The sequence below is a fragment of the Cydia strobilella genome, chromosome 27 (genome assembly GCF_947568885.1).
Source record: "Cydia strobilella chromosome 27, ilCydStro3.1, whole genome shotgun sequence".
NCBI classification, from domain to species: Eukaryota; Metazoa; Arthropoda; class Insecta; order Lepidoptera; family Tortricidae; genus Cydia; species Cydia strobilella.
This window is the reverse complement of record NC_086067.1, coordinates 3,662,538-3,688,641: the sequence shown is the minus strand read 5'-3', so window position 1 is coordinate 3,688,641 and position 26,104 is coordinate 3,662,538. Positions and strand designations below refer to the sequence as shown.

At 38.3% G+C, this 26,104-nt stretch overlaps 2 protein-coding genes across 2 annotated transcripts in view; one reads left to right on the top strand and one right to left on the bottom strand.

Moving 5' to 3' along the window:
* Positions 1-26,104, bottom strand: part of LOC134753513 (scavenger receptor class B member 1-like) — an 80,430-nt gene that overhangs the window by 7,314 nt on the left and 47,012 nt on the right. Inside the window, exons 7-9 of the mRNA XM_063689410.1 lie at positions 5,547-5,741; positions 3,050-3,169; positions 1,170-1,293 (exon numbers count right to left, since the gene is read on the bottom strand). Of these exons, the coding sequence (XP_063545480.1) occupies positions 1,170-1,293; positions 3,050-3,169; positions 5,547-5,741 (439 nt within the window). The remainder of the gene's footprint in view (positions 1-1,169; positions 1,294-3,049; positions 3,170-5,546; positions 5,742-26,104) is intronic.
* LOC134753533 (gamma-glutamyl hydrolase A-like) lies at positions 6,689-25,874 on the top strand. Its single transcript, XM_063689443.1, has 7 exons — positions 6,689-6,794; positions 15,046-15,265; positions 16,760-16,810; positions 18,286-18,518; positions 20,694-20,800; positions 24,365-24,462; positions 25,563-25,874. Exons 2-7 carry the CDS (start codon positions 15,057-15,059, stop codon positions 25,834-25,836), a joined length of 972 nt encoding a protein of 323 aa, XP_063545513.1. The 5' UTR covers positions 6,689-6,794; positions 15,046-15,056; the 3' UTR covers positions 25,837-25,874.

Genomic DNA, 26,104 nt, shown 5'->3' with positions numbered 1-26,104 from the left:
TATTTTTTGTATGGAAAAAAAATCCAAAACCTATCGTGTGTGGTTATCATACGAAAGGGCTCTTTGAGGCGATTCTAAAAATATATCACATCATTACATTTCGGCCATTTCTTTATTATTAAAACAAAAAGAATTTTCGAAACATACCAAGTTTGGGCTCCTCCAGATACGATATGGCTGATTTTTGTTTTACCACAAATGATACGTGATATCCTCATATCCAACCCGAAGAAAGCAATTTTGAAAATAATATCATTAACAATTATTTTTTTTAATTTTTCAATTTTACAAACTGACACAGTTCTACTTCAATACCTATTTTACGAGACTTATGGAACTGTACTGCAGATACGGTACATATTAATCATAAAATGATATGTAATATCCATATATCTAACTCTTTAACCCTTTAACTGCGCCTTTTCATCAGTTGGTATAGTTTGTTTTGTTTTTGACACAAAATATCAAGATTGTATCCTTCAGATACGATATATGTACCTTACTGATTTTTTTTGTACAATATACCATAAATAATACGTAAGATATGATATCTAATCTAACCCCAAGACAGCAATTTTGAAAATAATTTCATTGATTTTTTTTTAATATTTTTAATGTGTATAAATTTTCAGTATAACAATATTGAAAAAAAAAAAAAAAAATATTTTCAAAATTGCTTTCTTGGGGTTAGATAATAAGATATTACGTATCATTTGTGGTATGTTGTACAAAGAAAAATCGATAAGGTATATCGTATCTGAAGGATACAACCTTGATATTTTGTGTCAAAAACTAAACAAACTATACCAACTACCTTACTACATTTATACTTCATACTTGATACTTTACTATAGGGCGCATTCCGCACTCAAAAAGTTTACCTTTCGGATCTTCGGATTTTGGTGAGTTTAGTAACCGCGCACATAATGTCATGTTAGAGATTTTGCACACAAATGTAAAATAGATTTAAGCAATTTTCTACTTGAAATAAATAGATTTTTTTTTATATCCTCAGATATCAATTTTCATCATACGAAGCGGCCGCCATCTTGAAATTCTTAATTTTTGCTCTAATCATGATGAAAATTGATATCTGATGATCCGAGGGTACCTTAATCTGAATTCGTAGTTAAAATTGGAAGTGGGATATAATTGTCAAAAGTACGTACTGTCAAAATACAGAGGCATAAGTTTGCAGACGGTCTTCCTCCAGTACAGAAGCACGTCTTTCTTGGTGATGTGTTGGTGGTACATCACGCCCTCTGTTGAGCCGAAGATGCGGTCGGGACATTTCTGCGGTCAATGATTATTCGAGTTAGAGAATTACCTACATTCTTTTCTCAAACCAGCCGAGTAACGCGGGAAAGACCATGCGAAGTGGAAGAACATGATTCGGAAAGAGGACCCTGGGCTCTGAAGTAGCAGTTGTCGGAGTTGGACTCGCGCACGAAGGGTTCCGTAACCATTACGAAAAAGACGGCAAAAAAAATCACGTTTGTTGTATGGGAGTTAATCAAAATAGGACAATATTTTTCCATTTGCTTCTACCTAGTTGCTCATGGGACGTGGGCACAGAGGAATGTGCCACATTTCAACCCCAGGGCCGAAATGTATCACATTTAGACCTTTTAGTCCGCATCTCAGATAAACAATGACCCACTTACAGCGCATGATAAATGAAAAACCGGACAAGTGCGAGTCTGAATCGCCCACCGAGGGTTCCGTAATTTTTTAGTATTTGTTGTTATAGCGGCAAGTGATCATCATCTGTGAAAATTTCATGACACACGGTTCATGAGATACAGCCTGGTGACAGACGGACAGACGGACGGGCAGCGGAGTCTTAATAATTACCCTTTGGGTACGGAACCCTAAAAATGCTCAGTTGAGTGAGAGATATCAATATGTAGTTATTAGCACTGCCGATCAGTGTCGGCAAACTTTTGAAGACAAGAGCCAACCACAGTAGAAATCAGTTATTTTAGGAACCTCAATGAGCTATAAACAATTTATTTGAATGGTTTAATATTTTGTGTCTTTGACTAGCCGCAATTACAACTCTAAAGAGTAGATAATACTCGGTTATTAATAACCATCCATCCATTTTATTAATTTTTGTGTTTTTATTTATGTTTTAATTTTAATATTAGTTGCATGTTTGCGTGTTGTTGTGTTCATGTAGTTTTAAGTTATTTATAAATTCAAACACAATTTAAAATTGTTTTATGAATAAATGAAATGAAATGAAATGGTTCCCAGGTAGCATTTTTTATATACCTACTAATTTAAACTAACACGATTTACGATTTACCGCCGGAAGATCAGCGCTGACTTTCGGGTCAGCATTATGCTGAGGCGAGACCATTTCGTGGTAAACTTCAACTCCTACCTATTTTATAAGTTCCTTTAGCTTTAGTATACTTTTGTAATTTTTGTATGTAATTTTAGTTTTAAGTTAAAAAACATATTTATTCAGGGACCATAATTTTATATCCGCAACGCAGGCTTCGTCAGGTGAACACAAACTCACTATCCGCAACAGGCTTCGTCAACTTACTTACTCTAAAATTATGTACATTAAAAAACCCTACAAACAAAACACCCCCTCTAACTCGCCGCCAGCAGGCAGTGTGCCCAACAGGCTGGCTGCATTTCCCCGTTGAATAGCGATGCTAATTCTCTGGGCAAAATACTGGCCAGCCCTTTGGTCGCCCGTGGCATCCACCAAACGCGACGCCAAACCCTTATATAAGCGCCGGGCGCTGGGTCCCCACGGCCCTAACGTTTCGACCCCAAAACAAAAACAGTTTATCACGAATAAAACATTTGATTTGATTTGATTTACACTCATAATTTTTTAAAACTAACACGGGACGTAATCGCGTACAAACTTACGTTTATTTATGGCCTGACGTTTCGTACGTGACGTGATATAGCATTAAAATGTTATTAAGACGTTCGTTAAGTCATTATGACGTATAAATGACGTCATTTTTACGTCGCTGACGTCACTGCTACCTGGGATGCCGACCCGGGCTAGATAACTCACTTGTGGGTCGTAGCCTGGCATTTGTGGCTCGCCATGGAACCGGTCGATCTGGAAGAAATGTTCGTGTCCCCACCGAGGGCCTATCTTTACTGTCACCTCGTCTGTGAAGTCTGCGTAGATCTGAAAACAATGAGGATCTGTAAAAAAAATGTGGATGTGTGCGCCGGACATTATGCAGCTCTACAACAGATGTACAAGCTCCGAATTTGCAAAAAGTTTCTAAGTTATCGGAAATTTCAGGAGAATTTCACAGGAAACAAAGGAAACTATTATTATGGAAATGGATAATTTCGATTACTTTCGAAGTTCCGAAGTTTCCGAAATTTTAATATGTGAAATTTCGCAATTTTGGATGTTTCCGACGGTAAGTAAGTAAGTAAGTAAGTAAATATTCTTTATTGCACCAAAATTATACATTTTACATACATGTAAAACTACAAAGAAATATTTAAAGAAAAAATAGAACCAGGTAACAACAGGCGGTCTTATCGCTAAAAAGCGATCTCTTCCAGACAACCTTTGGGTAGCAGGAAATGTAGAACTCATACAAAAGTCAACAGGTAGTGCAAAGAGCTTAAATATGGAGACTATTAAACACAAACACACATACTACAATTACTACTTATACATATAAGTATTAAAACGAAACCTAACACACAAATAAATATACAATACAATATATATATATATATAATATATATTTATACAAGCATATATACAATATATAAAATGGCAACTTAAGGCAGAGATAGAAAGTATAGTTTTAGCTGATTTTTGAATATGGGGAGAGATTTAGCTAATCTTAATTCTACTGGTAAAGCAGGTTACGGTACATTAAGAACAGTTCTTAAAAACGTTCCAAAATAGTTACTTATGTGTTTAAAGGTGTTACTACTTATGTGTTAAGTAACCGGGTGTAAGACAATTTAAAAAAACTGGCCAAGTGCGAGTCGGACTCGCGTTCCAAGTATTCCGTCCATTACACAATTTAAACAATGTATTTTTTATGTGAAATGTCTTTAAAAAACCCGTAGGGGTCGGATCAAAAACTAAGTAATTAAGTCCGACTCACGCTTGACTGCACATTTCTAATAGGTTTTCCTGTAATCTATAGGTAAAGATCTATTTTGTGTATTTTTTTCATAATTTTTGACCTAGTAGTTTCGGAGATAAAGGGGGGGAATGGTCATTTTTTGCCTATTTTCTTGATTAACTTCTAAACTATTTATTTTAAAATTATAAAAAAAATATATTTGAGATTCTCACAATGAGCTCTTTCATTTGATATGTAACACAATATAGTTTGACAAACTTTATTTTTTAATTTTCTCATTTACCCCCCAAAAGTGGCCCCCGTGTTTAAAATTAATATGTTTACGTTACATGTCCATCCTTGGGTCACAAACTTACATATGGTACCAAATTTCAATTTAATTGGTCCAGTAGTTTCGGAGAAAATAGGTTGTGACAGGCGGACAGACAGACAGACGCACGAGTGATCCTATAAGGGTTCCGTTTTTTCCTTTTGAGGTACGGAACCCTAAAAAATGTATTTGGTTTGAATTGAGCTTACCCTGTCCAAGCCCTCGGCGCTATACTCTTCGAAGTGTTCAGTATAAGGTTCTCTGTGGTTTACCCTTGTTTTGCATGTAATGTAATGTTTCGCAGAATTTTCATTTCATAGAAAACATATTTTTTCACAAAGAGTCGCAATTCCAAACTAACCTAACATACTTTTCTGTTAGACCTAATGGGTTTTAAACAATAATCTTTTAGCTGTACCTAGAAAGTTAAGTTTTTGAAAAGAAAAAAGTTTCTATCAAATGAAAATTCTGCGAAACATTCATTCTATGAAACAATTGTCGATTAGTTCATCTATTGCTTACAAGATGTCGTTAATTTCTGTAAATGTATGTACTAAAAAAAAAACTATACCCTATGTTACAAATTCCCCTTTTGCACGTCAAAAACTCCAAGATGGTGCCCAAGCCTATAGACAAAAAAGTCTAGTAAACAAATCATTACATGAAATAAAACTATGAAAACGGACTATATCGCGTATATTGAATTTATAATACATCCCGACGTTTCGAACTCTTTACAGCGTTCGTGGTCATTTGCTACATTCATCATCGAAGGAACAGGGGCCCCTGCCTGGAGAAAGTCTACCACGTCATCAGGTTAGTCCCAAATTACGGTCTATGCTAGGCTATAAACTACATTTCCCCAACATACTTGTGTATACCTACTCTATTTTGACTTACCCTAGCCAGCATCCCCATATTATTAACCGGCAGCCCCGGCGCTATACTCTTCGAAGTGTCCAGTAGGTTCCCAACTAGCAAAAATGTCTTTGACACTGTCACATATAAGAGCAAAAGCATTATAAAGGTTTTATAAGGGTTTTGGTTAAGAATGGACCCCTTAGAAAGGCAAGAAACTCCATGGCTTAAGAAACCGGGTGTAAGACAAAGTTTTTGGTTTGAAATGAGCTTACCCTAGCCAGCATCCCCATGTTATTAACCGGCACTAGCCCCGGGGCTATACTCTTCGAAGTGTCCAGTATAGGTTCTCTGTACTCCCACAGGTACTCGTAGATTGTCTTCTTTAAGAAGAAGTCGCTCTGAGACGCGATGCCGCGGAAGAGGAGCTTCGCGATATACGGCGCCGTGGAGAGGTAGGAGGATATGCCCTGGAATAAAGAGGTTATGTTTAATATACCATGCGGTAATGCAGGCATTTCGAGGTACATCGATGTACAAATCGATGTCGAGATACTTAAACCGGGAGGTAAAAAAATCGGCTAATTGCGAGTCGGACTCGTGCACGAAGGGTTCCGTACCATTACGCAAAACGGCAATAAATCACGTTTGTTGTATGGGAGCCCCCCTTAAATCTTTATTTTGTTCTGTTTTTAGTATTTGTTGTTATAGCGGCAACAGAAATACATCATCTGTGAAATTTTCAGCTAGATAGCTATCACGGTTCATGAGATACAGCCTGGTGACAGACGGACAGACGGACAGCGGAGTCTTAGTAATAGGGTCCCGTTTTTACCCTTTAGGTACGGAACCATAAAAAACGCTAGGGAGTGTTTTGGTGGACGACGAGCATAGAGAAATATAAGTAAAGAAACAGTGGTAACTCCATACATCGCCGTCCGGTTCGAAGGACCAAAAATGTTAATGGGATTATTTTACTTCGATATTTCTGAATTACGTGAACGTGTCATGTCTTCGTGTGTCACGTGTCTGTCAATTAAGATTGTAATGTATTGGCGAACGCTGTAATTATAATGTTTTTGAATAATAAACAATAAACAATGTCGGAGCGCATCTTGCGGCGCTAAATTGTTTCGTGGAATACTATCGTTTCGCTTATCTTACTTACTTACTTAATGGTGCAGCGACCCAAAATGAGTCTTGGCCTCCGACACGAGTATACGCCAGTCGTCTCGATCCTGTGCCATCTCCCGCCAGTTATCGGCATGGAGAGCGCTCAAATCTACTCCAACAGCATCGCCCCAGCGATACCTGCTGTTGTTTCGCTTATCTAAAAGGTTCAATTTTATATGCAAATCGTGTGCAAACGTTGTGCAAAAGTGTTTCTCCTGCTCATTGCGGTGTCGACGCTGGTCAAGGTAACTCGTGTTTAAGGTAAGTCCGGACGAGCCAAGAGTCTGAGGAGCCTGTGCCAGCCATCGCCGAGAGCTGCTCGGCTGCTCCATCATCTACAGCTCAGCAAGGTGAGTGCTTCTAACAGTTGACTCAGCCTATCCTAAGCTTTTTTCGGCTATGAGAGATATGAGGGGTTTACTAATGTATTGCCAAAAATCGTTTCCCAAAGTATTACTTCCCAAACTATTTTACGCAAATTATCATTTGGCAAAATTTCATTTCGCAAATTTTCATAATCCAACCTAACCTAACCCAACCTTGTACGTGATTTTCATTTCCCAACTATGGGGTTGCGAAATGAAATGGTTGCGAAATAAAAACTTGCTAAAATTTCATTTGGGAAATGAAACTGATGCCATAAGTTTGTTGGGAAGTGAAATTTGGCCAAAAATATTTTGGCTAAACGGCGGTATCCCGATATGAGGGTATCACGTATCATTTGTGGTATAGTGTAAAAAAAACCGGCCAAGTGAGAGTCAGACTCGCCCACCGAGGGTTCCGTACTTTTTAGTATTTGTTGTTATAGCGGCAACAGAAATACATCATCTGTAAAAAATTCAACTGTCTAGCTATCACGGTTCATGAGATACAGCCTGGTGACAATTGGATGTAAATACGTACATTAAAGTAGCTACCTAAAACTATGCCTCTTCACGTGCATTCCACGAGAATGTCCCTTAGGAAACGCCGTTCTTCTAATAGTTCTGAAAAAGCTGAGAAAATGATATTGGGTCAGGTAATATTCCATGAATTTGCTAACAAATTGGCAGTATATTCTCGAGGTTTATGGATTTGATTGAATTAGCTGCCATACAAGGCAAAAGTGGAATGCCCATTTATTTGATACATTCAAATATTCATTCGTGATTAGATAGATACGAGTAGATAAAATCGATTTAGATTAATTTTATTTAAAACTAGCTTTTGCCCGCGACTTCGTCTGCGTGGAATTAGTAATTTGGGTACCTTAATTCTTAAACAAATCTGCTTTTTAATACATCCTTTTTTCACCCCCAAATTGGTCCACACTATACATTTCCACCCCATTTTTTACACCCTCAAGGGATGATTTCGGGGATAAAATTATTCTATATCCTTTCCCACAGCTCAAACTATCCCCATACCAAGTTTCATCTAAATCGGTTCAGCGGTTATTGATTCCCCATACAAAATCCACCCCCCTTTTCACCCCCTTGAGGGGTGAGTTCTGGGATAAAAAGTATCCTATGTCCTTCCCCGGGACTCAAACTATCTGTATACCAAATTTCAACTAAATCGGTTCAGCGGTTTAAGCGTGAAGAGGTAACACACAGACAGACAGACAGACTTTCGCATTTATAATATTAGTATGAATTGTAGACTGAACACTGAATCAGGAGTCTGGGGGCACGGCGGCTTGGAATCGCGCACAATGCTTTACATGTATGTGTATTGCTCCATATGCATGTCATTTTGTTTTGGTGTAAAACCGTAAAATATAGCCGCTTAAAGGATGACTCACGTTAGACCGGGCCGTGACCGGGCCGGAGCTTCCGGCGCTTACTTTTCTATGACATGACAGGTGATCACGTGATGCTTTCCATAGAAAACGAAGCGCCGGAAGCTCCGGCCCGGACACGGCCCGGTCTAACGTGAGTCGTCCTTTATCCTTATGTCATGCACAATGTAGCCGTGCGATTGCCAAGTCATTATAGGTATGTATTAAAAAAATAAAGGTATTTAATATTGTTACGGTTTTACACCCCCTGGCACTAAAATAACCGACTTGGTTTCATGAAATAAAACTATGAAAACGGATTATATCGCGTATACTGAATTTATAATACATCCCGACGTTTCGAACTCTTTACAGCGTTCGTGGTCAACGGGTGACTGAGGAAAAATTACAAAGTGCAAAAATACCCACATACTAAAATAATGAACAATCATAGACTACAAACTTTAAGGCTGGTTGTACATGCAAAATCGGTTCATAAGGCTAGTTATACACTACAATTATTTTAAGTAAAGATATATATATATATATATATATACGCGATAAAAACTACGCCGGCTCCAACCCTACACCACGGACCCGAGAAGATTTACTCGACTTTTATCGACTTTTTGGATTTTTTATCGACTTGGTTTCACATTACATCTCAATACTTTTTTGTAGTAGTAGAACTGCGTTGCGAGACTTGCATCTTTTTACATGTAATGTTTTTGATGGCATTAGATTTTTCGCATTCCCCCGGGATGTCCCTTCCCCCGGGATGCATCCCGGCGTCAATTAAAGAATATGGTGGAGGACTCTCTCTCAACTCCTAAATAAACACCAAAAAAAAGCTTTCTCGCTTAACACACTTTAAAGGGGCCCACTGACTATCAGTTCGCCGGACGATATCGGCCTGTCAGTTAGAACAAAAATTTGACAGTTCCGAACAACTGACAGGCCGATATCGTCCGGCGGACTGATAGTCAGTGGGCCCCTTTAGGGTAAGATGAAATAATTCCGAGCGCCTTTCCAGCGACATCTAGAACGTTAGAACACAATCAAAATGGCACAAAACATTTAAATAGACGTTAACACATCATCATCTCAAAGGGTCTTTATTATATACGTCGTTAATCATCCATGTACCTACCAAAGACGAGTTAATAACAAGGACTGTTTAATATATAGAGTTACAGTTGCACCACAGAATATATAATGCGCAAGGCGGTGCAAGCGCGTGCAGGCGTCCGATCCATAGCGGTGTGTGGCAATTACCTATACTATGGCCAATGAGGATATAATAAGATAGAGCGGTACTACTGTCATAGTAAATTTTGTAACCACTGTAGATTCACTGCCATCTATTGACATACTTTAAAACTAAAAATGAAGATTTATAAAAATACGTTAAAATGTATTTAAATATGGATTAATGATTATTTTATTTGCATTAATTATTTTTATATGATTTTGACCCATGCTCTTTCACTGGTATGCGTTAAATTATAAATAACAAACGAAACAGTCAACGCCCTCTATACGAGAGTAGGCCAAAACTAGTGGCGCCATCTGATTGAGAATCAAATTTTTGTGATTTTCGAGGCACGTTTTTCCTTAGACTGTATCCATCTATTACGGAGTTATATCTATCTTTGCTATGGCAAAACCACAAAATTGAGGCGGCCGCAGGTACTTGTAGCGACGCGACGAAATCGCGGAGTGTGACACGCCCGGTTGCACCCGAATAAAAATATATTGTTTTGATTTGTTTTTTATCAATGGCTGTAAAGCATTTTTGCCCAAGATAAAGATAGTTTATTATTCAAGTAGGCATATTACAATGCGCTTATGAACGTCAAATAAAGCTACGCCGGCTCTAACCCTACACCTCTGCCCCGAGAAGATTTAAATCCCCCTCAATTGAAGGAGGGTCTCCCAATATGGGATCGGCAACAAACTCGGCGCGATACATCTTTTGAAAACATTACACCTAATAATTAACATGCATTACGAGTACTTAAGAAAAAAATACAAGTTAAGGATGACTCACGTTAGACCGGGCCGTGACCGGGCCGGAGCTTCCGGCGCTTCATTTTCTATAGAAAGCATCACGTGATCACCTGTCATGTCATAGAAAAGTAAGCGCCGGAAGCTCCGGCCCGGTCACGGCCCGGTCTAACGTGAGTCATCCTTTAAACTACTATAGAATTCATGTTATTCATGCAATTACAAGCTGACACGGAAACATTTCGCACTCGCTCAGTCAATAACCTTTACACGTAAGTACATCCAGCATTTTAAAATCGATTTAATAAATAAACTTGAAAAAAATATTAGACGGAAATACAGTTACTATCGCATAATATTAAATTATTATTATTATTATTGAATAAGCAGGCAGGCAGTTATGGCAACTGATATGGCCTGTATCCAGTAATCATAAAGATATGTAGTTATCATGAACGAGTATTAGATGTAGTGTTATGCTTGTCTAATTTATTTTAATGGTTTACATTTTGTGCTGAAACTACGTCTTCTGGGAGTTTGTTCTAAGCCCTTACTACTCGGTTGCTCAGAAAGTGTTCGTAAGGGTTACTGTGAGACCTATGCCTTTCTAGCTTTAAGTGATGACCTCTTCAGACGGTCGCTGTTGTTGCGCTTAAACATCTCTTGAAAAGCCTTAAGGTCATAGCGCCCAGATAGTATTTTGTAACTCTCTATTAGGTCTCCGCGTTCTCTGCGGTGCTTTAAAGTAATGAGTTTCAGTTTTTGGATAAATTTATTAGCAGTCTTTAATATTCACTCATCTTATTCATATAAATACACCATGATAATTACGTAGTACATTAAATGCCTACGTTGTTCATCACAATGTTCACAACGGACCAGTATAAATCTGGCCATAACTTATAATGAACTAGCTATCCTAGGTATCCTATTTCCTAAGACTCAAACTAGCTCCATCGATTTAGGCGAGAAGAGGAAACAGACAGACAAAAAACAAGCAAGCGCAAACCGCAAGCGAAGCTCCATTTGAGCTTTGGAAAAATGCTTTCGTGTGTCTGTTTGGCTGTTCTCCTCTGTAGGTCGCATTTTCTTTGCGATTTCGTTTTTGGATTTCAAAATGGCGGAGCCAATGGGGGTTCGCAAGGTCTTATAGAGTCAGTAAAAGGTTGTACCTGTCAATCCTAGGAATAAATTAAATTATTGTTTTTTTTATGACCTAAAAGGCATTTTTAGGGTTCCGTACCATGGGTAAAAACGGGACCCTATTACTAAGACTCCGCTGTCCGTCTGTCCGTCTGTCTGTCTGTCTGTCACCAGGCTGTATCTGAACCGTTGCTCATAGATACAGCCTGGTGACAGACAGACAGACGTTGCTCATAGCTAGACAGTTGAAATTTTCACAGATGATGTATTTCTGTTGCCGCTATAACAACAAATACTAAAAAGTACGGAACCCTCGGTGCGCGATTCCGACTCGCACTTGGCCGGTTTTTTTAACTTCCTAAGACCCCGTGTACAAATTTTCGAATTTTGTTGAGTAACTAAGGGTTCCAAATTCAAAAACAAAACAAATGCTTCTGGGTGTCAGGTCAGATCTCACAAAACAAAACTAGAAACTGGTAAAAACTAATGCCACCAATAAAAAATACCTTTAAAAAAAAAATTGACAGTTGCCAACCGAATTAACGGCTCAAGATATATTAGCCAAGAGAACGGTTCGTGATTTATAACTGATAATCAACAATCATTGTTGCCATGACATAATCGTGCGCCTTGACATCTTTGTCAACGTTTTTACAATGTATTTACAATTTTACACGTGTGAACGGACGATGGGATTTTTAAGATTGTCATCAGTCATCCAAAGATGGGAACGTACTTTGATGGCGAAACGAAATAAGTAGAACATTTGTGACATTTTCAACCAAAAGGTACCACATTGTAGCTTGTCAATGAGGTTGATTTCAAATTGAAGATATATGGAAATAGCGCCTTATTGACAACCGACAATAAGTACCCTTTTGATTGAATGGCACATTTGTATATTAAACTAAGGGTCTCGGGCAAGCTCGTTTCTCCATACAAACGTAGTTCCGCTATCATTTTAAAACAACTAGCTGCATTGCTCTGAAAGTTTGTACTTACAATAGGATAAGGTATATCTATATCTGTAATTAGTTTATGTAGCTTCAGATACCATAGTTAAAAAAATACAGCGAATTTAAGTTTTTCATTCAAAACTTGTTATTGTTTTATTTCATTTGTTTTATAAACTGGAGCTATATAAACTAATTACAGACCTAGATATACCTCATGTCATTGTATGTGCAAAGTTTCATTACAATCCAATACGTAGTTTTAAAATGAGAGCGGAACTACGTTTGTATGGGAAGGTGCAATTCGGCCGAGCTTGACGGCGATAAACAAGTTATTCGTAATTCCTTTACAAACAGCAACATAGTAAATTATGTAGTCAGAGTAAATTTACTGCCATCTTTCTACAATGAAACTAACAGTGCCGCCATCTACAGGAGTATAGGCCACCATACCTTTGGATATCTATTCGAGCATAATTTTATTTTTATTTTCCGAGGTACATTTTTTCTTAGACTTTACTTATCTTATACGGAGTTACATATATCTTTGGTCTCACTCTGCCTTAGATATTTTAGCTCTATGAGTGTGAGTCATAAACCCATCGAATATGTTTGGCTTGTTAGTATTCTGAAGTGCTTTGATACTGTTAAGTATATCCCTGTACGTCATTTTTAGGGTTCCGTATACAAAGGGTAAAAACGGGACCCTATTACTAAGACTCCGCTGTCCGTCTGTCACCAGACTGTATCTCATGAACCGTGATAGCTAGACAGTTGAAATTATCACAGATGATGTATTTCTGTTGCCGCTATAACAAATACTAAAAACAGAATAAAAATAATATTTAAGTGGGGCTCTCATACAACAAACGTGATTAAGATGCCGTTTTTTGCGTAACGGTACGGAATCTTTCGTGCGCGAGTGCGACTCGCACTTGGCCGGGTTTTTTACACGTCTGGTTAATAATAACGATGTTCTGACGATTTTGGTGTAAAAAAAAACTTACTGGACCTTGATCAGTTTAAAAACTTTCTGCTAAATACATAGTGTAGGTACATATATAAAAATAAAACAAAATACGTGTGCACTACATTTTTTATAAATTAGTAATAATTACTTTTCATATATTATCGACCGCTATGAAAAACCTAGCAACCAACTTGCTTTTTAGGGTTCCGTAACTCAAAAGGAAAAACCGGAACCCTTATAGGATCACTCGTGTGTCCGTCTGTCCGTCTGTCACAGCCTATTTACTCCTGAACTACTGGACCAATTAAGCTGAAATTTGGTATACATATGTAAGTTTGTGACCCAAAGATGGACATGTAACGTAAACAAATAAAATTTAAACATGGGGACCACTTTTGGGGGGTAAATGAGAAAATTAAAAAATAAAGTTTTTCAAACTATATCGTGTTACATATCAAATGAAAGAGCTCATTGTGAGGAACTCAAATATATTTCTTTTATAATTTTAGAATAAACAGTTTAGAAGTTATTCAAAAAAATATACAAAAAATGACCATTCCCCCCTTTATCTCCGAAACTACTGGGTCTAAAATTTTGAAAAAAATACACAGAATAGTCAAGCGTGAGTCGGACTTAATTACTTAGTTTTTGATCCGACCCCTACCGGTTTTTTTAAAGACATTTCACTTACATTTCACATAAAAAATACATTGTTTAAATTGTGTAATTGTGTAACCCCTGGAACGCGAGTCCGACTCGCACTTGGCCGGTTTTTCAAAACAATTTATCGGTAAAAATCAAACGCGCTATCATCAGTTGATAATCTAATTAGCGATTAACAAAAGATAAATTGAGTTGCCTACTTAGAGATTTCCTTATATTCCGCCTCCGTGGTTGTTAGAGCTATACTGAAAATCAGTGGAGTGTGTCCTGAGCTTCCGTGACGACAAGCTGTGAGTTCCTTTAACGTAACGAAACTTTCTAGTATCTGTACCTGATATAATTCGTTTGACCTGATTTGATTTTATTTTATTTCATGAACAAAGTTATACAAAATTGGTTACAAAAAAAAAGTAGAAATTCTGTCTCCACAAATCAGGGTCATTGGGTAAAACAGTGCAATATTAATTGTAGTTTTAATTTAAATTAGTGCACTTATCATATTTAATGAACATTTTTTCTTTTAGCTCTTTTTTTATAAAAATTATTAGCTCCGTCGAGGATAAGCGAATGGGAGGGTATTTGTCAGGAAAAACTAGTTTCCTTTCGGTGTGTAAGGAACAAAAACTACATAAGCTTATAGGTACTAAGGGCAACGTTCTGGAAAAGATAATTTTGATTTTGGGGTTTCAATCGAAAGTGCTAACGATTCAGTATGAGATTTTTATTTTAAAAATGGGGTTTGTCCATAAATTACATCATACTAGATTAGACCCCTCTCATGTAGTATTACGTGACTTTTAGGAGATTCGTCTTTGGGGTAACTGAATATTGTGTTTCCTAAGAAGAGATCTTCATTGAAGAGTGTTTATTTATAATAACTAGTTTCGCTAGGAGCAACACTGTTGTGGTGGGCTTTGTTAGAGCTACAGTAAGATCTGAGGGGGTCTGAAAATATCACGAATGATCACTATGGTATCTATATAGAAATATAAAGTGTAATTTTTTCTTGAATTGCTAAAACTAAGGCCAAGGTAAAGGGCCAAGGCTAAAAGTAAGTAGTCAAAGAATATGAACTTTTGATATCGCTCGTAAACTTCTTATTTCAGCTCAGTTCACAATGAAGCCCCTTCTGCTTCTGTCTCTTCTATACTTCTTCCATGAAGTAAAAACGGACAGCGTGAACAACAGACCGATTATAGGAGTGCTAGCTCAGGAGCAGTCCTGGTATCTCCATACAAAGTACCCAGAGGAAAATTACAGGAGTTACATTGCCGCGTCATACGTGAAGGATGTTGAAGCGGCTGGCGCTAGAGTCGTGCCTATCATGTAAGTTACTATGGACACACAGTACAATACGTACACGCACACATATTAACACTTCAATAAATTAGAAAAACAGACCGCGTCAACAACAGACCGATCATTGGAGCAATCCTTGTATCTCCATCCATACAAAGTATCCAGAGGAGAACTATACTAGTTACATCACAGCTTCTTATGGGTCTCCGGTAAGCTCGTTTCTCCATACAAACGTAGTTCCGCTCTCATTTTAAAACGACTAGCTAGATTGCTCTGAAACTGTACTTACAATAGAATAAGGTATATCTATGTCTGTAATTAGTTTATGTAGCTTCAGATACCATAGTTAAAAAAATACGGCAAATTTAAGTTTTTCATACAAAACTTGTTTTTGTTTTATTTCGTTTGTTTTATAAACTGGAGCTGTATAAACTAATTTCAAACCTAGATATACCTCATGTCATGTTATGTGCAAAGTTTCATTACAATCCAATACGTAGTTTTAAAATGAGAGCGGAACTAAGGTACGTTTGTATGGGAAAGTGCAATTCGGCTGTGCTTGCCGGCGACTTTTTTTAAAGTCGCTTCAACATCCTTGACAAGTCAACCGGCTGGAGCTAGAGTCGTGCCTATTGTGTAAGTTATGGGACACACACATATACAATATACATTACATACACGCACGCATATAGTAATGTGATGGCTCCTCTACACGATGGACCATTATGGTGGCCTACTGAGATGGGCCAGCGTGTAGAGAGGGTTAGTGGTGTCGGATGGCTTATGGCCCATCCCGCCGCGCCATAAGCCATCCGACACCGAGAGAGTAGTGACCCTCTCTATACGCTGGCCCATTTTAGTGGGTAATATGATGGTCCATCGTGTAGAAGAGCCATGAAATATCATAGCAGTCTATATATACTAGAGTAGATAGAGTTAATAATTTATAAAAAGTCATGGTTTGTCGTGGGCGGTGCCTAGCATCAAAGTTTTGTAAGCAAACAAATCAAGTACCTTATATAGTTCCTAGTCGGTCTAAAGGCGGAATTCAACCAGTGTGAGGCACTGTGGGGCACAAGCATTTTTGTACTGAATATGTGTCATAAGGACGCTCTGACAGGTTTTTCGTATAATGATACAAGTAATTTTCGTCCTTATGGTATGCGACAATGTGGTACCTTTTGATTGAAAACGTCACATATGCTTGTGCTGCACAGTGCCGTACACTGGCTGAATCCCGCCTTAAAATCAAAAACAAAGTCTGAATGATGGACCATTATGATTAGTACACTGCGAGGAAGATTGTCTTATAGAAAAGTTTCACGTTAGACCGGGCCGTGTCCGGGCCGGAGCTTCCGGCGCTTACTTTTCTATGACATGACAGGTGATCACGTGATGCTTTCCATAGAAAACGAAGCGCCGGAAGCTCAGGCCCGATCACGGTCCGGTCTAACGTGAGTCATCCTTAAAGCTTCGACTGAAAATAATGGGCGAGATACTAAATTTTGTATACTTTTTTAGGATTGGTAGAGATCGTGCTTACTATGCAGATCTCATGTCCAAGATAAACGGGTAAGTACATAAAGTCGGCTTTTATAGCCATTTACAAGTTCGGATTATTTGACTCATCAAATTGTCTAACCCAGGGGTCGGCAACCTTTTAGCAGCCAAGGGCCAAATAGCGGTTAGCAAAATTGCAGCGGGCCGCACACTGTTAATATTTCGTGAATTTATTAGACAAAAGATTGAGCACGCCAGTCAGTTCGAGTTTTTGAGCTCTGTCCACTATCATTATCTTCGTCTTCGATCTGTTTATAGATAAACCCATTTCCTCACTGATAGCTTCCATTCTGCTTAATAGGGCTACCATTTCCGCCTCGTTCGATGCAAGAAGTGTGGTGTCGTCCGCGTACCGCAAATTGGTGAGTTTCACTCCACCAATGCTTACGCCACCCGTCCAGTTTTCGCAGGTGCCAAAAAAAATTAATTGAAATGAAAGACTTTTCTTTTTCACTCGATCACTTTAGTGACATAGGACTGATCACTGATGTAACCCGGAGGCTCGCGGGCCGCCGGTTGCCGACCCCTGGTCTAACCTATGGTTCTAAATTTGCAGAACCGTTTTGGTGTCAATCGATTCGTTTTTATAACGGTGGCCCTTCTGTTTATACGTATGAATAATGAAACAACAGGTGCAAGTCGGATCACGCTTAACATTAATGTAGTGTAGTGCATCTAAAATGTTTGCGGAGGCACGTACAGTACAGACGGGTTTCACGCCATCGTGCGCAAAAGAACTGCCTCGCTAGTCAGTAGGATGCGGGGCAGCTCTAACAGCATCCTAAAAGTTTTTATAGAAAAGCCTGATTCGCCCATGCACAAACACATTAATAACTTAATGATCATGGGTAGTCAATTGTGTAAATTTTAATTTAATTGATTTTATTTATTTATTTGTGAATTCTATTTTAATTGATTTTAATAATTTATTGCGAATTTTGACTGTATTAATTTAATTTATTGTAAAAAAAATCCATTCATTTAATTTATTGTAATTTTTTAAATTAATTTAATTTAATTAGTATTTTAAATATTAACAATAGATTTTAAGTCACCATGTACCTAACCCCAATGGATCCTAGTTATCTTAATAAATAAATTATAAATAAAAAAATTAAAAAAAAAATTAACTTATCATTATGGAAATCGGCGTGGCCGAAAATTTCGACAGTTTGTTGGCCGAAACCGAACCTTCGACCTTTGCCCGAAATAAGATTCTTATGCCGAAATCTGCCGAAATCGAGATCAAAACCCCGGTCGCACACTTTTGGTTTGTGGTCATTTTTTAGAGTTCCGTACCAAAAAGGTACTTACATAAGGAATACTTAGGGCGACTCTGTCCATCTACTTAAGCTATCGAATTGAAATTTGGCAGTCATCAACAACGCTAACCCAGACACATTGTTTTTATTTAAACAAACGTGTTAGAGACTAGTTTTGCTTGTTATAAGTTCTCTCGTACATTCTTACGAAGATGGCATTTCCAGGGTCCTCATCCCCGGCGGAGCCACCTACTTCAACCAGTCCAACGGCTACGCTGACGCCGGCCAGCATATCTACGAGCTAGCCATGGAGCTGAACGATGCTGGGGACTACTTCCCCATCTTCGGCACGTGTCTTGGCTTCGAACTGCTGCTGATCCTGGCTTCAGGACGGGGGGAGCCGGAGAACCGGATCACTTGTTATTCTTATGACAATTTACCGTTGGATTTTACTGCTGGTAGGTAGCTTCGTTGTCGATGGCAAATAAGAGAACGGGCCGTCAGATGGTGTACGGCATCCCGTACACCATTCCCATGTATGCTCACAATTGTAGGGGGGGTCTCTATTGATTCCCATAAAGTACGTAAGTAACTCGTACGTACGTACATAGTAAGTCATAAATGTCATAATGTATTGTTTGTCCGCATTTTCGTTAGTCACAATAGGGGATATTACTGCAATGTTCTGCCACCAGAGTGCAGTACTAGCCTTTTTAGTAAACCATAGAGTAACTTATACATACTGTACCTTTAACAGGTTTTTGAGAATGGGAGAAATCGGATGGTAAGCTTCTTCCTCGCCTATAGATGTCGCGACCTGCCCAAATGACATCGTTATAAGTAAAAAAAAATACTTTGTTTAAAGTCAAAGGTATAAGGGAGTTTTCTTTTAAAATATGTTTAGAGCGTTTTCACATTCAAGGGTACTGAAGGGTAAAGGCTTTTTCCCCTCACTAGCTCGGAAAGCCGTCTTTTATCCTTTAAAACAAGCGGGGAAAAACGCATTTTATCCACTAGTGGGGAAAGTAATTTGACCTTGGATGGAGCGTGTTTAAGTAGCTTGACAGATAACAAAACGTAAAACGCTCATAATAATGGTTCGTTCGATATTAATTATCAATCTTCCATGATATTAATTATCATTAGATAAATGATTTGAAAATCTAATAAAAAATACCAGATTTAGCTTTATTTAATGATCTTAAGTCATAAACCTTAAAATTCCATAATAAACGTTTGTTTTTTTAATAATTATGTTAAATATAATTCTGAACGCACAAGTTAAGTCGATGCTATTTCAAAACGCATCATTGACATTTCATACGTCAGAAATGTCAACATTGACAACAAAAATTTTGCTTTAAAACTTCTCACGTAAAAGTACAGAATTTCGAGTTTTTTGTTATAATATCGTAAAAAAATGAGTGATTCCAGTTGATGAAGATGATCTAACGCCTGTGAATGTTGCACTTTCCTCCCTATAGTAAAGGGAAAAGTTTTGTGTTACACACGGGTGCAAATGTATTGTACTTCTCGTGTGTTAAAACACTCGCTACGCTCAGGATTCTCTTTTAGAACCACTCGCTTCGCTCATGGTTCAACTATAGAATCCTTTCGCTTGCTCGTGTTTCAATTCCACACTCGCGGGTAAAATACAACTTTGCACCCTTGTATAACAAATAACTATTATTGTACCCGCGGGAGTTATGGATTGTGAAAAAAAGCTTTATTCCTAAGGGAGTTATAGCTTTTCTTTTTAATTACGTCATTAATTCATACGAACCAAGTAGGTTATAACTGTTATAAGTAAAAAAAATACTTTGTTTAAAGTCAAGGTATAAGGGAGTTTTTTTTAAAAATACTCATGTTTAGAGCGTTTTCACATTGTCCGATCTGATATATAGGATGTGATCCTACATCCGCGTATTCAGACCGAGGAACATTTGCCAACCGTGGCTAGGAATAATCCATTTGAGTAAATAAGTATTATTAAAATTTAGATATCATATTCAAACCATACTGACGTTATTAAACTCGACTAGGTTTTGTCGTGAATAATATTTGAAAATATGTAAGCAAAAAGCTAATCCATTTGAGTGACTACTTTTTACCGAAATGGTATAGATATTGTTAACTAATATGCATAAACAAAAGCTCCCCGATTATAATCTGAGGCGTGACTGAAATAGTTTAGCTTTTGTAAATACGCATCCCGCGTAGGGCATGTATTTGTGTGATGAGCACAGATATTTGTTCCTGAGTCATGGATGTTTTCTATGTATTTAAGTATTTGTATAAGTATTATATATATCGTTGTCTGAGTACCCACAACACAAGCCTTCTTGAGCTTACCGTGGACAGTCAATTTGTGTAAGAATGTCCCTATAATATTTATTATATTATTTTGGTTTGTAAAAAAAATGTTTTATAATTTAATAGCCGTTTCAAATATTATTACACAATTTTCAATAGAGTCAGATAGTGTTTTGTTTCTCTGCGAACGATGCTTGGCTAAGCCCCCTGGTCATGTGAGCGGAAGACCTTGGCCATCCAGCATACGAAATGCAGCAGCAGCACCGATCCTGCTGTTTTAAATGCGAGTCAAATCAGTCTCAATTCAACATTTGTTGCAGATTTCCGGGACAGTAAAATGTTCAGAGACGCCGACGAGGACGTCATCGAGATACTTGCAACACAAAATGTGACTGTCAACGCGCACCAGTTCTGCATTATCGATGAGGTACGAGTATTATCATATTGTCAGCCCTTTATCGCCTACTGCTGAGCATATAGGCCTCTCTTACAGTACTCTACTTAACACTTTAAACACGCGGTTTGTAAGCACCTTCACATTTGTAAGCAACGTACGAGCTTTCTTTCTTCATTTCATAATGCCCGAAACCTCGTGGCTGTTTTCAGCTGAAAGGAGTACTTCACGTTCATAATCATAAGATTCATAAGCTAGTTGGTGTAGGTGTCGAAAGCCTTCTTAAGGTCTTCCTAGACCTTAAGAAGGCTTTCGACACCGTCTCTGTCCCTATTCTTCTACAAAAACTTGAGAAAATTGGTGTAAGAGGTACACCACTCTTGCTACTTAAAAATTATATCACTAACAGGAAGCAAAGAGTTAAAATATCACAACGCACCAGTACTGATGAGAATGTCTCTTACGGTGTACCCCAGGGAAGTGTTTTAGGACCTACATTATTTCTAATATACATCAATGATCTCTGTAACATGACGATTCCTAACGCAAAACTTTATTCGTACGCGGATGATACGGCTGTTGTATATACCGGCAAATCATGGGACTTAGTGAAAATCAGCGCTGAACTAGGAATGACCGAGATCTCTAAATGGTTGCGAATGAACCTATTGACACTGAACACCGGAAAAACAAAATATATGTGTTTCAGTATTACAAGTAGCTCACAGCCCAAACAGAATATGGATATCAAAATACATTTTGATCAATCTTGTGTTGGTACAAATTGTGGATGCCCATCTATCGAAAAAGTTGCACAAATCAAGTATCTGGGAGTTCTAGTAGATGAGCATCTAAGTTGGTACTCGCACATAGACCAGGTAATATCTAGGATCAGAAAGCTACTCTGGATATTTAAGACACTAAGACATATTGTGCCTGTAACAATAATCACGAAAGAAACAAAAAGTCGTAACATTTTAAATGAAATATACACGTCCTTGGTACAGTCTGTCTTGATGTATTGCATCACTGTCTGGGGGGGTGCTGCTAAAAGCCGGTTCATAGACATTGAAAGAGCACAACGAGCACTTATCAAGATCATGTATTTCAAAAAGAATAGATTTCCTACTGAACTACTATACCAAATTAGTGGACTTCTATCTGTCAGAAAATTGTACATTCTGCAGACTTCCCTTAAAAAACATAGGACTCTACCATTCAACCCAAACTACAAAAAGAAAAGATTGATTGTCAATATAGCTAATCCATCTAAAACTAGAACCTCATTTGCTAGCTCACAGTTTAACATAAAATCCGCACACCTTTACAATAAAATTAATAAATTACTAGACATACACTCCAAATCTTACCATGAGTGTAAAAAGCTCCTAGCACATTGGCTAAAAACTAAATCATATGATGAGACAGAGAACTTACTACGTTGAATCTAAACAATCGCACACACACACACACACACATGCACACGCACATGCACACACACGCACATACACACCTACACTCACATCACACATCCACACACGCTCTTACACACACACAGAAAAGATCTCTCTTTACGCTCATATTATTTCATAATTCATGTAACTTTTTAAATTGTGTTTCTTTTAATTCCTAATGTAATATAAATGTTAATTCTAAAATGTTAGATTAATCTATATGTTTGTTTAGTTTAGGTTACTTTATTTACATAGTTATAGTTTATAGTTAGCATGTTAAATTTAGAATTGATTGTATTAGTCGTGTTATTGTTTCTATGTAAAAACATAGTTAGGGAAGAGCGGTGTCTCCCGACACAGGCATTCTTATGCTTACTGGGCGGCTCCATCCCTTTAAATCATTATATATTGCTAATTTATTAAATAAAGAATTTTTGTATTTTGTATTTTTGTATTTGTAGTTGGGTGGATGACATGCCGAAGATTGCGGGTCACTTCTGGATGAGATTATCTCAGGACCGGAACAAGTAGAGTACTCATAACTTTATTTTTATTTTTTTATATACAACGTCGGTGGCAATCAAGCATACGGCCCGCCTGATGGTAAGCAGTTACCGTAGCCTATGGACGCCTGCAACACCGGAGATATTACACGCGCGTTGCCGACCCTAACACTCCTCTCCCTCGTTGAGCTCTGGCAACCTTACTTACCGGCAGGAACACAACACTATGAGTAGGGTCTAGTGTTATTTGGCTGCGGTTTTCTGTAAGGTGGAGGTACTTCCCCAGTTGGGCTCTGCCAGGGGGGTGTCACTGCGCAGTTTAGGTATATTTGGCCGGCGCACCGCCCGGGACGGTGTATGGCAGTGGGCTGCCGCTCGGCTCGCACGATAGTCGTGTCACGTGGCGCTCGCGCAAAATTGTAAATACGCAATGGCTTCGAAACCTAAATCGCGATCTAATCTGTATAAAAGATAATGTTCTGTTTACGGATGTCTGAATAAACGGAAGAACAAGGAAGCAGAAAAAACTTTTTTTTTTAATTCCTGTCTATATTGACCGACATATTTTCAAAGGAATAAGTACTTTTAGGGATCCCTTATAGGTATAAGTCCGCCTTTGTACATTGTATATATTTTTGTTCTTTTATTGTGTTTGTAATCTGTCTTATGTACAATAAAGTGTTTACATACATACATTCTGTGGCATACCTACTTCCGTGAGAATCAGACATACTATTTCCGGCTAAAAATTTTATGTTTACAGAATCAACGTTTGTAATTCCTACATATTTATCTTAAGAATAATAAATCAGTAGGTATAGGTACAAAAACTTGTCAAGTGACAACCCCGTGCCGACACTCGCAGCTCGGTCATAAAACTGCGGCGCGCAAAGAAGATTCACGGTTCGTGCGCGGTTATAAGTTTCAATTTTGCTTGCAGGCGGCGAGTGTAGGTATAATTTTATACCTAAATCTGGCTTTTGTGAAGGAGTGAATTTTCTGTACGGTAGTACTATTAGTTATTCTGTGGCTCTGCTCTAGATCTGGAATGACATCAGCTGTCCTGTGCCCTACCACACAAAGCGAGATGTCATTCACAGTGCCCATACCTCTCTTTTGGACGTAGTTTAAGGACATATCCGGGTCCCGTTTAAGGACATACTCGGGTCCAATTAATGCCATTACCGGGTCTAACGCGATTAAATTTCGTTTTTTTACCCTTTTTCCGACGTTTCAGCTAGGTTACACTAGCTGTGGTCACGGAAGACTGACGTCTTAGCAAAATCTCGATTGAGATATTGGTAAACAACACTAAACTACCTGACATCAATTGACATTTTGCTGGGCGGGGCTGACAATCGACAGGAGTTGCGCACGCAATTACCTATTCGCACGTGTATCGTAGTACAACGTTTTACAGTACATATGGCTCTTTAAACTTTCTACATATTCACGAAAAGTGCTCTTTTACGCACTAATGCGAGAAAGTAGCACCATATGTACCTACTGTAAATATTATAAATAAATACGTAGTTCATGCAGAAAATCCTTTTTAACGATTGATGTCTCGGTTGTATTGGATATGCGTATAAAAATGGATATCGGATATAAAGATGATACATTTATTTAATTTATTTCAGAACCTAATCTCCCATAACTTGACTGAGGATTGGCGAGTGACGTCATACGGTGATGACTACTATGGCGTACAGTTCATCGCCAGCGTTGAAAATAATAGGTACGTTCAGAAAGTGGGCAATAATGCTTGAGGAGATTCAGTGGACAGGCAGCTTTACATTGCTCCCATAACTTGACTGAAGACTGGCGGTGTCTTCATACGGTGACGACTATGGCGTTCAGTTGAGCATAATACGTTCGATCAGAAATTCATCATCATCATCATCATTTCAGCCGATAGACGTCCACTGCTGGACATAGGCCTCCCCCAAGGCTCGCCACTCCGACCGATCCTGTGCCGCTCGCAACCACCGAATTCCCGCGACCTTCACCAGGTCGTCGCTCCATCTCGTTGGAGGCCTACCGGCAGTTCGTCTTCCGGTACGCGGACGCCACTCCAGAACCTTCCGGCCCCACCGGCCATCAGTTCCGCGAGCAATGTATCATCAGATACATTCAGATCAGATCAGAAATTGAGTCGCTTAAATTCAAACTCGGCTAAATCCAACCGGTTTTGCGATTTCGGTGTTAAGAAAAGGTAATAGCTAGGGTAGATATTTCCTAAGAGGGTCGAATGGATTCATTTTGAAACGACACAATTGTCGTTACGTCTACCGCCCTCTATTATGTGAGTCCACAACTTAACTATGGTCCAAATTCAAGTTCCAGTAAAATATGTGTAAGTATTTCGACCTCCGACGTTTCGAGGACGGCATTGACCCCGATGGTTTCTGAGATTCATTCATTGAGACCATGGGGACAATAGAGGATTTACGGATTTAAAAGCCTGCGCGGTCGGTACTGTTTTTGGCAATTATACTTTTTGTCAGCTTTTACTGGTATTGTATTGCATCCTTAGAAGAATTTGTCATTGCTATTTTAAATTTTGGTTTCTTGAATATTGAACTCAATTTTTCAACAGGCTAACTTCTTTCGTAATAGTAGGTTCTCCCCCGACCCCGACCAGTCACTACCTATTTTTTATTATTTTTCCATTTCATTAAAAATGTATATATAGTTGGTCAAGCAAATCTTGTCAGTAGAAAAAGGCGGTAAATTTAAAAAATGTAGGCGCGAAGGGATATCGTCCCATAGAAAATTTGATTTTCGCACCTTTTTCTATTGACAAGATTTGCTTGACCAACTATACCTATGTTTCAGATACCCCTTCTACGGCGTACAATTTCACCCCGAAAAGAACGCATTCGAATGGAAACTCAACAAGAACCATCCCTCCGACAAATTAGCCATTAAAGCAAACCGTTACTTCATGGATTTCTTCGTCGACGAATGCCGAAAGAGTTTTCACGCTTTTGCTAGCGCTGATGAAGAAAATCAGTACCTTATCTATAATTATCAGGCGCATTTCACGGGGGTACTGGGGAGCGCATTTCATGAATGCTACCTGTTTGAGCCGAGAGGAACTGTTGCGTAAATTTGTCAATAGATGGCGGTTAAATGAAATTAAGTGGTTTTGAAAATAAAATCACAGTTTATGTTACATATTTATATATGTGTATTATTAAATTAAAATACGTAAAACACTTCGGTAGACTACCCGAAACTTATTTGTCACATATTTTCCTATAGAAGACCTTCACCTACCTCCTAAGATTCGAATTTCGAATCAACTCTAGTGAGGTAATGGTTATGGTGGTTATGGCATCTGCCGCAAATGCAGAAAGCGCTGGTTCAATCCCAGC